Source organism: Bombina bombina, chromosome 5 (assembly GCF_027579735.1).
Source record: "Bombina bombina isolate aBomBom1 chromosome 5, aBomBom1.pri, whole genome shotgun sequence".
NCBI lineage: Eukaryota > Metazoa > Chordata > Amphibia > Anura > Bombinatoridae > Bombina > Bombina bombina.
The window spans coordinates 942,187,776-942,201,599 of record NC_069503.1 but is presented as its reverse complement, the minus strand read 5'-3'; the positions used below and the strand labels follow the sequence as shown (position 1 = coordinate 942,201,599).

Sequence of the window (13,824 nt, the reverse complement as noted above, 5' to 3'; positions counted from 1 at the left end):
AGTGGGGGCAATATCTGAAATTTTTGGGTCAAGACATCTTAAAAGTAATCTGCTTCTTTGAGTAGATAGAGAAGTATTGGCGTCTTTGAATACATTCTCTTGAGACGTATGGATCCAACATGGAATCAGTAGCAATTGCCTTTTCAGACAATTCAAAAAATTTTGTGACATGACCTAAAGTATCCAAAAGTTTATCTTGGCATGATTTTAAAAATCTGTCAGGACCTCTCCTCAAATTTGTATTTTTATTACTCAAGAATTTGAGTAAATTTACATCAATATAAGGGGTTACATGGGTGTTGTGAGGGAGCTCTGGACGAGGGCATTCAGCTTTTAAAGTATTTTTTGCTTTTGAGGAAAGGGGTCTACGAATATAGAAATCTAAAAATTTTGAAACCCTTTTAGAAGGCCTCCATTGAGAGGATCTAGGGTGTTCCAGTTCATTAGGGTCCGTGTAAGGATCCCCAAAATTATCAATAAGCTTTACTTTCTTAGACTTTGGCATGAGTCTAGATTTTTTTGTTTTAGGAGACTCTTCAGAAGAAGAAGAAATATCATTAAAATTATCCACTGAATCATAAGAAAAAGAATCCTTAGAAAGATCCTCAAAATCAGGATAATATTTTTCAATTTGCATATCTGAAACATCATAATTATCAGATGAATCAGAAGAAATTAAAAATTTTCTTTTCCTATTCAATCTCTTTTTTTCTTTAATATTGGAATCACTTTCAGAGTCTGATGACACATATTTGCGCTGCAAGGCAGGCTTGGAAATGTCAGAGCGAAGCTGACGTGATTTAACTCTTTTATAAGAAACATGAGATTTATCATCAGATTTTGATTTAATATTTTTTGACAAATGCTTCGTTTTAGCTGAAGCTTTTCTGGGAATATTATCCCTAATCTCATTAACAGAGTTAATTGCAGACTGAAATTGAAGCATCTGCTGTTTAAAAGGCTCCAAAGAGCTTTTAATTAATTCTCTAAGGCCTAGATTTAGAGTTGGGCGGTAGCCGTGAAAACCAGCGTTAGAGGCTCCTAACGCTGGTTTTAGGCTACCTCCGGTATTTGGAGTCACTCAAAAAAGGGTCTAACGCTCACTTTTCAGCCGCGACTTTTCCATACCGCAGATCCCCTTACGTCAATTGCTTATCCTATCTTTTCAATGGGATTTTTCTAACTCCGGTATTTAGAGTCGTGTCTGAAGTGAGCGTTAGACATCTAACGACAAAACTCCAGCCGCAGGAAAAAAGTCAGTAGTTAAGAGCTTTCTGGGCTAACGCCGGTTCCTAAAGCTCTTAACTAATGTATTCTAAAGTACACTAACACCCATAAACTACCTATGTACCCCTAAACCGAGGTCCCCCCACATCGCCGCCACTCGATTAAATTTTTTTAACCCCTAATCTGCCGACCGCCACCTACGTTATACTTATGTACCCCTAATCTGCTGCCCCTAACACCGCCGACCCCTGTATTATATTTATTAACCCCTAACCTGCCCCCCACAACATCGCAGCCAGCTACCTACAATAATTAACCCCTGATCTGCCGACCGCAAAGCGCCGCCACCTACGTTATACTTATGTACCCCTAATCTGCTGCCCCTAACACCGCCGACCCCTATATTATATTTATTAACCCCTAATCTGCCCCCCCTCAACGTCGCCTCCACCTGCCTACACTTATTAGCCACTAATCTGCCGAGCGGAACGCACCGCTATTATTATAAAGTTATTAACCCCTAATCCGCCTCACTAACCCTATAATAAATAGTATTAACCCCTAATCTGCCCTCCCTAACATCGCCGACACCTAACTTCAAACATTAACCCCTAATCTGCCGACTGGAGCTCACCGCTATTCTAATAAATGGATTAACCCCTAAAGCTAAGTCTAACCCTAACACTAACACCCCCTAAATTAAATATAATTTTAATCTAACGAAATTAATTAACTCTTATTAAATAAATTATTCCTATTTAAAGCTAAATACTTACCTGTAAAATAAATCCTAATATAGCTACAATATAAATTATAATTATATTATAGCTATTTTAGGATTTATATTTATTTTACAGGTAACTTTGTATTTATTTTAACCAGGTACAATAGCTATTAAATAGTTAAGAACTATTTAATAGCTAAAATAGTTAAAATAATTACAAATTTACCTGTAAAATAAATCCTAACCTAAGTTACAATTAAACCTAACACTACACTATAAATAAATTAATTAAATAAAATACCTACAATTACCTACAATTAAACATAACACTACACTATCAATAAATTAATTAAATACAATACCTACAAATAACTACAATGAAATAAACTAACTAAAGTACAAAAAATAAAAAAGAACTAAGTTACAAAAAATAAAAAAATATTTACAAACATAAGAAAAATATTACAACAATTTTAAACTAATTACACCTACTCTAAGCCCCCTAATAAAATAACAAAGACCCCCAAAATAAAAAAATGCCCTACCCTATTCTAGATTACTAAAGTTCAAAGCTCTTTTACCTTACCAGCCCTGAACAGGGCCCTTTGCGGGGCATGCCCCAAGAAGTTCAGCTCTTTTGCCTGTAAAAAAAACATACATTACCCCCCCCCAACATTACAACCCACCACCCACATACCCCTAATCTAACCCAAACCCCCTTAAATAAACCTAACACTAAGCCCCTGAAGATCTTCCTACCTTATCTTCACCATACCAGGTTCACCGATCGATCCAGAAGAGCTCCTCCGATGTCCTGATCCAAGCCCAAGCAGGGGGCTGAAGAGGTCCATGATCCGGCTGAAGTCTTCATCCAAGCGGGGCAGAAGAGGTCTTCCATCCGATTGAAGTCTTCATCCAAGCGGGATCTTCTATAGTCATCCATCCGGAGCGGAGCGGCAGCATCCTGAAGACCTCCGACGCGGAACATCCATCCTGGCCGACGACTGAACGACGAATGACGGTTCCTTTAAATGACGTCATCCAAGATGACGTCCCTCGAATTCCGATTGGCTGATAGGATTCTATCAGCCAATTGGAATTAAGGTAGGAATATTCTGATTGGCTGATGGAATCAGCCAATCAGAATCAAGTTCAATCCTATTGGCTGATCCAATCAGCCAATCAGACTGAGCTCGCATTCTATTGGCTGTTCCGATCAGCCAATAGAATGCAAGCTCAATCTGATTGGCTGATCGGATCAGCCAATCGGATTGAACTTGATTCTGATTGGCTGATTCCATCAGCCAATCAGAATATTCCTACCTTAATTCCGATTGGCTGATAGAATCCTATAAGCCAATCGGAATTCGAGGGACACCATCTTGGATGACGTCATTTAAAGGAACCATCATTCGTCGTTCAGTCGTTGGCCAGGATGGATGCTCCGCGTCGGAGGTCTTCAGGATGCTGCCGCTCCGCTCCGGATGGATGACTATAGAAGATCCCGCTTGGATGAAGACTTCAATCGGATGGAAGACCTCTTCTGCCCCGCTTGGATGAAGACTTCAGCCGGATCATGGACCTCTTCAGCCCCCCGCTTGGGCTTGGATCAGGACATCGGAGGAGCTCTTCTGGATCGATCAGTGAACCTGGTATGGTGAAGATAAGGTAGGAAGATCTTCAGGGGCTTAGTGTTAGGTTTATTTAAGGGGGGTTTGGGTTAGATTAGGGGTATGTGGGTGGTGGGTTGTAATGTTGGGGGGGGGTATTGTATGTTTTTTTTTACATGCAAAAGAGCTGAACTTCTTGGGGCATGCCCCGCAAAGGGCCCTGTTCAGGGCTGGTAAGGTAAAAGAGCTTTGAACTTTAGTAATCTAGAATAGGGTAGGGCATTTTTTTATTTTGGGGGTCTTTGTTATTTTATTAGGGGGCTTAGAGTAGGTGTAATTAGTTTAAAATTGTTGTAATATTTTTCTTATGTTTGTAAATATTTTTTTATTTTTTGTAACTTAGTTCTTTTTTATTTTTTGTACTTTAGTTATTTTATTTCATTGTAGTTATTTGTAGGTATTTTATGTAATTAATTTATTGATAGTGTAGTGTTAGGTTTAATTGTAATTTAGGTTAGGATTTATTTTACAGGTAAATTTGTAATTATTTTAACTATTTTAGCTATAAAATAGTTCTTAACTATTTAATAGCTATTGTACCTGGTTAAAATAAATACAAAGTTACCTGTAAAATAAATATTAATCCTAAAATAGCTATAATATAATTATAATTTATATTGTAGCTATATTAGGATTTATTTTACAGGTAAGTATTTAGCTTTAAATAGGAATAATTTATTTAATAAGAGTTAATTAATTTTGTTAGATTAAAATTATATTTAATTTAGGGGGGTGTTAGTGTTAGGGTTAGATTTAGCTTTAGGGGTTAATACATTTATTAGAATAGCGGTGAGCTCAAGTCGGCAGATTAGGGGTTAATAATTGAAGTTAGGTGTCGGCGATGTTAGGGAGGGCAGATTAGGGGTTAATACTATTTATTATAGGGTTAGTGAGGCGGATTAGGGGTTAATAACTTTATTATAATAGCGGTGCGGTCCGCTCGGCAGATTAGGGGTTAATAAGTGTAGGCAGGTGGAGGCGACGTTGTGGGGGGCATATTAGGGGTTAATAAATATAATATAGGGGTCGGCGGTGTTAGGGGCAGCAGATTAGGGGTACAAAAGGATAATGTAAGTAGCGGCGGTTTACGGAGCGGCAGATTAGGGGTTAATAATAATATGCAGGGGTCAGCGATAGCGGGGGCGGAAGATTAGGGGTTAATAAGTGTAAGGCTAGGGGTTTTTAGACTCGGGGTACATGTTAGGGTGTTAGGTGCAGACGTAGGAAGTGTTTCCGCATAGCAGACAATGGGGCTGCGTTAGAAGCTGAACGCGGCTTTTTTGCAGGTGTTAGGTTTTTTTTTCAGCTCAAACAGCCCCATTGTTTTCTATGGGGGAATCGTGCACGAGCACGTTTTTGAGGCTGGCCGCTTGCGTAAGCAACTCTGGTATCGAGAGTTGAAGCTGCGTTAAATATGCTCTACGCTCCTTTTTTGGAGCCTAACGCAGCCATTCTGTGGACTCTCAATACCAGAGTTATTTTTATGGTGCGGCCAGAAAAAAGCCGGCGTTAGCTTTTCGGCTTGTTACCGACAAAACTCTAAATCTAGCCATAACTGATTTCTCAGAGTACTGAGATTTATTGTCATCAGACATCATGTACAATTTAGATAAATACTAAAAATCTAAATATAATATTAAATAACTTTATAAAATTGAAAATGAGAATAAATATATTTTAAATCTTATATAATATTACTGAAAAATGTCAGAATTAAGTTAACAAGCAGCAATGTAAATAAAGACAATTGTGTGCTCAAAATGAAATAATATTAAATAAATGTTGCTAAACCAAAATAGCTACTGTTCCGGTCAAGATCTGAGGAGAAATGAGGGAGTGGCAAAGAAAAAACCTGAGATTGACAGGTCAGAGGGGCGGGAAAAGGACGTCACACAAAATGGAGGCGTGACTCATAAGGAATCAACAAACAAGATGGCGGAAGCAACCGGAGATCGTTGCGTAGAGGAAAACAAAGCAGGAGCAGTATTAAAGAAAAAGAGGGGAACATAAATGTAATAACAAAAACTAAATTTAAGATGATAATGTAAGTAAATAACCAACAATAAATAAATACAATGGACAATACAAATAACAGAAAATGGTGGAATTTGAAAATACCGGAAAGAAAGCAAAAAGTAAAAAACAGAAGTAGATAGGACAACAAGTAATAAACCTAAACAGAATAACAACAATAAAATAAACACAAAATAAACTAAAAAAATAAAGGAAAAATAAAACTAAAATAAATAAATAATTAAAAAAAAATTACAAAAATGATAAATATAAGACAATATTTATAAATGCAAAGAAAATAAAAAACACCAACAATAAATATGTATTTATTTTAATAATGCAATAATACAATATACTTATCTCTGTGAGCAGCAAAGAGAAAAGAGGAGGAGTTTACAGTTACTGGTCATTTTAGTGATTCTTGGACTTCTCTCATTGGTCATTTTTATCCATAACATCTCAAGCCTTGTTTTCATTGGTTTCTATGTTATATTTATTGTTGTCTTTGTTTTTTATTTGAATTTATTGTCCGTTAAAATGCTGTCTGCAGTAAAGTAAAAAGATATATAGCGGGGGCGTGACTAGCCGGCGGCCATGATAAGTCGCATATTACAGCAGCTCTGGAAATCCTAGAAGAAATTTCTATATTATTCCTCAAATCCTACTAAGTGCACTACTTCTGATCGATATAGGGACCTATTAAACCCTACCCGCTAAGAAGAGGTTAGTGCCTAAACCTTTAGTGCTGTCTACGGAGCTAATTTGGATGCAGAGAGTTGCCGGCCTTCTACTACTATTTTTAACTTTACTAACCCCCCCCCGGGCATCCGGGTTAAATAAATATTTCTCACTGCTATTCTATGATGGAGACTTTTTACTCAAGCATCCGTCTGCTACTGAGGGAACTCGACAGCAAGCTAGATAGAAGCTTTAATGATTTGAGAGAGACTGTGAGAGACACCTTCAGGCAAGATGGCGCCTGGCGTCGATATGAGACCTTCGAGAAAAATCCGGTGCAACCAGCAGAAACACTCACCACTGATAAGCGCTCCTTACCCCAGAAGGGGAGACCTACCCAGGACCTAAGTTTGGTCACAGGCGGCAGCAGTTTGGGCGGATATGTGCAGTGCTCGGATGTTACTCTACCACTCCGCATTGAAACCACACGGAGCCTGTCACAACTGAGCAGCGCTTCAATAGATTATGAGAACTCTCTTTGGAAGTTAAGCTTACAGTACCCGCAACTCTCAGTCTCTGCTATTCCTGATCCTGTAGATGATCCGATGCTTAACAGCTCACTCACAGATCATGGAGGGCGTGTGAATCCCCCTAAACGAGATGCAGAATTAGCTCCTTTCTTCTCTAAGGGACATACTTACACAGATAAGGTCCGCTGGTTGTGGAGGCAGCTTTTCTCTGGCAGGATATGCCGTTCCTCTATGGTTTGGGTGACCCCTCTTACTCCTCAAGAAAAACTAAGCAAACATTCTTGCCCATTATCTGACCATCGCACTGGAGTTGGCTGATTTGACACACGCCATGCCCTAGCTCAGAGAAGTTTTTCTTTTTCTCTCCAATGTATCTGGGTTTGAATATCAGGTTGATGTTAACTTTCCTTGTTGAATAGTAGGCTATATTGTTAAAACCTTAGCCCATGCTCTCTTGGCTGAGCCTGCTCAGTAACTCTGGATGTTGGTATAATACTGCACCTGGGACCGGCTACTACAAGTTATTTCCTATTGTTTATTTTATTTTGCATACTAACCTCCCTTGTCTTACAGCTTTAATATGTGCAAATTTAATTATTTCAGCCTCTAACTCAGCTACAGGATATGCATAAGTATTAACTGCAGTAATTATATTTATTTCTATATCCAATTCAAACAAGTTGGTAGCTAGCCTCCTCCTGAATGTTTCCAGATCCTTAGACAGAGTGTTATCCCATATTAAGCAAACAAACTCCCATACTAATGTAAGCTTATGTCCCAATGACTATTCACTAGCCCTTAGTCCTATTATGTATTTGTGTTCGCAAGCTCTGGTTTAGGGTGCTCATCTCCTGGGCTTTTTGGTCTGCCTATCTGTATGTACTAGCTAATATTTAGATGTGCCCAGTCTAGTTACCCCTTATACAGTTCTACCCATATGTACCCATTTACATATTATGAAAAGTACTAGTGGGCTCTACTCAATTCCAGCTGTAATTTTTTATATAATTAACTGTTTTAGCCTTCTACTGAATTATAAGATGTGCGATATATTAACTACAGTAACCACACTCAATGCTGCACATAACTCACATAAATGGGTACAGTGCTAAGCTTTTTCATGAAAATGTTTAGATCTTTAGATAGAGTACTATCCCATATTAAACAAATAACCCGCCATACTTATACAAGCTCTTGTTCTAATGACTAAGCACTAGTTCTTAGACTTATTCAGCACTCATGTCTCAATGTCGTAGTTCAGGGTGCCTATCCCCTGAGCCTTATGGTTTGCTCGCATGTACTCATTGACTATTGTTTAGATAAACCCAGCCTATTTATCCCATGTGCAGCCATACCCATATAAGCCCAGATACACAATTTGAAAAATATCTAAGGACCTTACCTAATTTTATTTGGCTACTGCCCATTATGAATTTTAATATGGCCTGATATAGCTCTTCCTCAGGAGAACCCCCCTCTGTCATTAGTTTATGCACTCATCCCATTAGTCTTGCCTATGTAATACCTCAGGTAGATTCCACCTAGGCTCATTACGGACCGAATTATGTTTCCTGAAGTTATTATACCTTACTAACCCTTACAGCCTCGGTAACGAGGTGTCACCTACCTATTTTATCCTATACTTAGCATCTAGCTGCACACTCTCCCTGCGACACCGCATATACTCTAATCTGACCACTTTAAAGAATATGAGTCGATAGCTGCTGCCATTTCCATAGTTTATTAACCTCCCTCAACTATACTCTCAACCGCTACAGGATGTTACACTGTTTAAACACTTACTAAATCTCCTCCATCACCACTTTTCATTCATAATATCGTTAAGATTAGGTGTTAACCTATATACTCTATCCCAACAACTTCCATTTTAAGCTGTGCTTACCCGCTGACTGTTGTTGTCCCCCCTTCCTATACCATACACACATTTATTCTCAGATGCATATGCTATTATAATATATTGCAAAATCAAGGTTTCATCGGCCTATCTTCTGCTTGTTTTATAACTGTTGAAGTATGTGTTCAAGTTTATTCATATCTATTTGCTTTTCCTGATGTTTGTAAAAGGCGAACATTGTTATATGTATGATGTATAAAACCTCAATAAAAAAATTATTTTGGGAAAAAGATATATAGCAAAAAGGAGTCTCTGTCCTTGTAATAAAATTTCAACTTTTGCCGGTCATGCTCGCTTGACTCACATTAATCTCATTAATCCTCAGATATTCTCTTTTATACAGTTTCTTACACATCAAAGCTTAAAAATCTGGTTCTTGCATAAAAACAATCTACAGTGACATTTCTTCAAACCCTATTAATATTGGGTCACTGCTCTTTGGCAATGGTTTATTTTTTTGTTTCTATTAGTAGAGTTTATAATATATGTTCACCAGGACTGATAACAACATTTCTCTATAACCACGTAAAAAGGTCAGACCGTGGTTTATAGCACATGAGTAAAAGCAAAAGTAGTTTATTTATTTAGATATAATTTAACGTATCTCCATATTTCCCTACATTCCTTTATTATATTGTTTTTCATTGTTACTCTCACATTTTTATATTTCCATTATGGTGCACTTTTACACATAGATTCTAGGCCATTTACAAAAAAAATTGTTTCTTTTTTTGGCAGTATTACCTCATTCAGAAACATTTGCTTCATGCATGTTACACAAACATTAAAGAATATTTAAAGGATCACTAAAGTCAAAATTAAAAGAGTCTTTTCAGTTTACTTCCATTATCTATTGTGAACAGTCTTTTTGTATTCATGCTTTTTGAGGCACCAGCTACTAATTAGCATGTGCAAAAGTTCATAGCATATAAGATTATGAGTCTGTGATTGGCTGATGGCTGTCAAATGAAACAGGGAGTGGCAAATTGAAGTAAATTTTGAAATTTATCAGAAAATCTACTGTTTTAAAATTCAGAGTAATAGCTATTGTATGTTTTGTATGCAATTCTACTATAACTCACTATGCTATTGTTTTTTTCAGTGCCTAGAGCTGTTCTTTTATTTTTACCCTTTACATGTGTCTGTAAGAAGTTTTGTATTTTTATACTGGGTTCCAACATATTGTAGCTTACATTCTGAGGTCCTGATGATCAAATATTCTCCTGCTTAGAGAGAAATTGTAGTGCACTGAATTCTTAAAAGAAAAAGGGTGGAACTCTCCAGCACTGTGAGATATCTCTTATTTCTGTATCTGAAGGAGAGACAAGCCCAGTGCAATATGGCACTGCATGGCAAGAGAGTTTTGTGACACTTACACTTTGTGCATTGTATTTTATATTATTTTACACTCCAGATTGGGTCCTTTCAGTATTATTACATTTAAGCTTTGCACTTTTTATTTTATATTTTAATACATTTATTAAAGTTTATGTGTTATTTTAACAAATTAGAATCATACTTTGTATAATTCTGTAAATCTTTTACAACTTACATTACACTTTGTATTTTCTTTATTGTAAAATAAAACTCAGGAAACAGGGTATGTATTAAGCTCTCTCACAAGTCTTGTGAAATTATGTCAGCATTTTAAACAAGATGGTCTCACAGCTTTTTCTCACTAACTGTATGCAGGTGAAGATTATTCAAAATTCACAATACACTTATTTATCTGACAGAAAAGTCATATATGTTAAACAATATGCAAAAGCAAGTTAAAACATAGTGAAAACATTTCAGTTTAATTTGTAATTGATGCAATCTGAGGCTTTATATCAGGCCCCGGTGTTTTCCAATTACCTTCTCTCAGCGAGTTTAGCCCATATGAACTCTGCACTATAATTTCTCTCTAAACTAGAGAATTATTGCTTATTGGGCTCATAGAAAGTAATGAAGCTCTCTGGGAAACTGAAGCTGTCAGATTTTCAGTATTATTTTAAAAATAAGAAATACCAAATGCAATGTAATTTGTAAAAGATACACATAAATATACAAAGTATTATCCTAATTTGTTAAAGTTACATAGAAATTGTGGACGCATTATCAGAGTTTGTAAAATCAGAATCCTAAATAAATTTTGTATAAACAAAATACAAAATAGACAGTGTAAAGTTTAAATGTAATAAAACTTAATCTGAAGTATAAAATAATATAAAATATAACAAACAAATTGTAAATGCAGCAGAACTCGCATGTCATGGAGTGCTATATTGCACTGGGTTGTCTCTCCTTCACATACAAAAATGTAGGGAACACTGCTGGGAGAAGTATAGCAAAATCTGATTTTTAAAAATTTCACTAGGGATCTTGCAGTGCTAAAGAATAAAGAAAGCATTTTAGATCACTGGTTTTCAAACGTGCCCTCGGGCTTCCCTAAAAGGTCTGATTTTGAGGATATCTGAACTAGAGCACAGCGGCTTAGTAAACATGGTTATTTTACCTGCTCGTTATTTTACCTGCTCTCACCCAAGGTTATCCTGAAAATCTTGCCTGTTGGGGAGGCTCAAGGACAGGTATGAAAACCAGTGTTTTAGATCATCTCACCTGAGTGGAGAGCTTTAGATCATTAGGCCCTGAGAGAGAAGTGGTGAACATTCATAGATCAGTAATGTTGCAACCTTTCAGGTTATCAAAAAATACCAAGGTACATATTTACAATACGAGATGTATACATTTTTGCAGTTGTTACATATAGTTTTAAAGTTACATAACTTATACACTATATATATATATATATATATATATATATATATATATATATATATATATATATATATATATATATATACACATACATATGAATAATATAAAACCTTCTTCACACCCACAGCATTGATCTTGAAACATGCAGTGAAACATGAGCTTAATTGATAATTAAATACATACATTGAAAGTTAACATTTATAAATAACATAATATAGGACACCACAGAATCTGGGGGATATTACAGATAAATAAAAATAATAAAAATATAGAACAGTGTTTGAAAAGATTTTGTTTTTACCTGTACAGAATAAACCTACTTTATCAGCAGACTTGTGATGACATGCACCTGTAAACTATTACAGTTGTGTGCATCCAACAAGCAATAAATATTTAGCTATATGTTATGCCCAGAGATACGTCCACTGTAGGTTTCACTTGAAATGTAATATTTTTTTAATGAATTTTTATAAGGGGAAAAAAAAAATTTGGTTGCTGCTCTTTTTGATAATTATTATTACTTTATCCCTTTCATTTAATTTCTTGCATGTCATTTTTATTGACAATTTTGCTATGGAGCAGTTAACTGGAGATGGAACATAGCTTGATGATATTTTGATAATGAATAAGATTGAAAACAAATACATACCTGTGTATAGTGGGTACAAACAGGGCCTGAACATCTGAATGGACAATATGGATTGCATTCTTGTGGGTACGGGAAAGTGTAGTCTCTGACTTCATCATACCAAGCCTGGACGTGGTAAGTTGGTGGTCTAAACCTTTTTTTAAGAAATAAGTGTTAGTAGGGATCAATTTGCACCATATGATCACATTTATAAATTTGAATAAAGTTATATAAATACATTTGAATAAAATCCCGAGAGCTACCTTCCCCAGTGAGCACCTAAGTTCTGACCAATGGATGGAAGCAAGTTGGCAGGGCCATGTTCCCAAAGACACATTTCAGCCCAAGCTTCTGCAGATCTTTCAAGTTCCACATCCCATATCTAAAATTCAGAACCAAGATGAAAAACATAAATTAATATCCAAATGCAGATAACAGAGGACAAACAAATCATCATGTAAAGAAAGTATATATTTTTTTCTAAATTCACTGGCATTGCAATTACCATTATTAGGGTTCTGATCTCCAGGAAATTTAGGCATTTAAGTACTTATTTAAAAATACAAGCCATACATCTAAGGCTCCCTCAAAGGAAAATTGCAGTTATTTATACATGCATAGTATATATTCATATTTAACCACTGAATTGCAAAAGATCTATATATAAAATGATTTATCATTTGCAAAACTGCACATTGTGCTAACAAAGTACTTAAAATCTCTGTTTAGTGTGTTTATCTTATCTCCTTTACTTGTGCTCACTTAAAGCTAGCTGTAAATTCACTTGTGCAGTTTTTATGCAACTACATAAACTCAATGACACTTTTGTGGAAAGTATCACTACAGATTATTGAAAGACCTCTAGAAGCCTTGGTTGGGGCAATTTTACAACAAATATATATGAATATTATTATTCAAAACATTCATTACTAATGTCAACAATTTTGTGGTTTTCCACTTCACATTTAAAGATCTGAAAAAGTTATAAACTACACATAAGCTTGCACACTATATTTTAAATATTTTTTTCATTCAGTCTCATGTGTACAACATTATTATTGTCATAGCGGAATAATACTACTTAAAATGGCATCTCCATGTAACATGTCATGGAAATCCATTAAGCAGTTTGGCCTGTATATCATGTGAATTTTAAAAACAAATGAAATGATCAACCTGCATTCTGAAAGAGATATTCTAGTACTTGATACTATGGGGCATATGTATCAAGCTCCGTACGGAGCTTGATGCCCCGTGTTTCTGACGAGCCTGCAGGCTCGCCAGAAACAGCAGTTATGAAGCAGCGTTCACAAAGACCGCTGCTCCATGACCTGTCCAGCTGCTCTGAGACAGACATCGCCGGAAATCAACCCGATCGAGTACGATCGGGTTGATTGACACCCCCCTGCTAGCGGCCCATTGGTCACGAGTCTGCAGGGGGCAGCGTTGCACCTGCAGCTCTTGTGAGTTGCTGGTGCAATGCTGAACGGATCAGGTCCGACAGACCTTGATACATATGCCCCAGAGTGTTCTCTTGATATATATAAAAATTATCTGATTTTGGGTTTAGACATTAGTGTGTGTGTGTGTGTGTATATATATATATATATATATATATATATATATATATATATATATATATATATATATATATATATATATATATGCACAGTGGTAGA

At 36.2% G+C, this 13,824-nt stretch overlaps 1 protein-coding gene across 1 annotated transcript in view; it reads right to left on the bottom strand.

Moving 5' to 3' along the window:
* CRISPLD1 (cysteine rich secretory protein LCCL domain containing 1) overlaps positions 1-13,824 on the bottom strand; it is a 181,053-nt gene that overhangs the window by 67,986 nt on the left and 99,243 nt on the right. Inside the window, exons 3-4 of the mRNA XM_053715141.1 lie at positions 12,409-12,527; positions 12,167-12,299 (exon numbers count right to left, since the gene is read on the bottom strand). Coding sequence (XP_053571116.1) covers positions 12,167-12,299; positions 12,409-12,527 — 252 coding nt within the window. The remainder of the gene's footprint in view (positions 1-12,166; positions 12,300-12,408; positions 12,528-13,824) is intronic.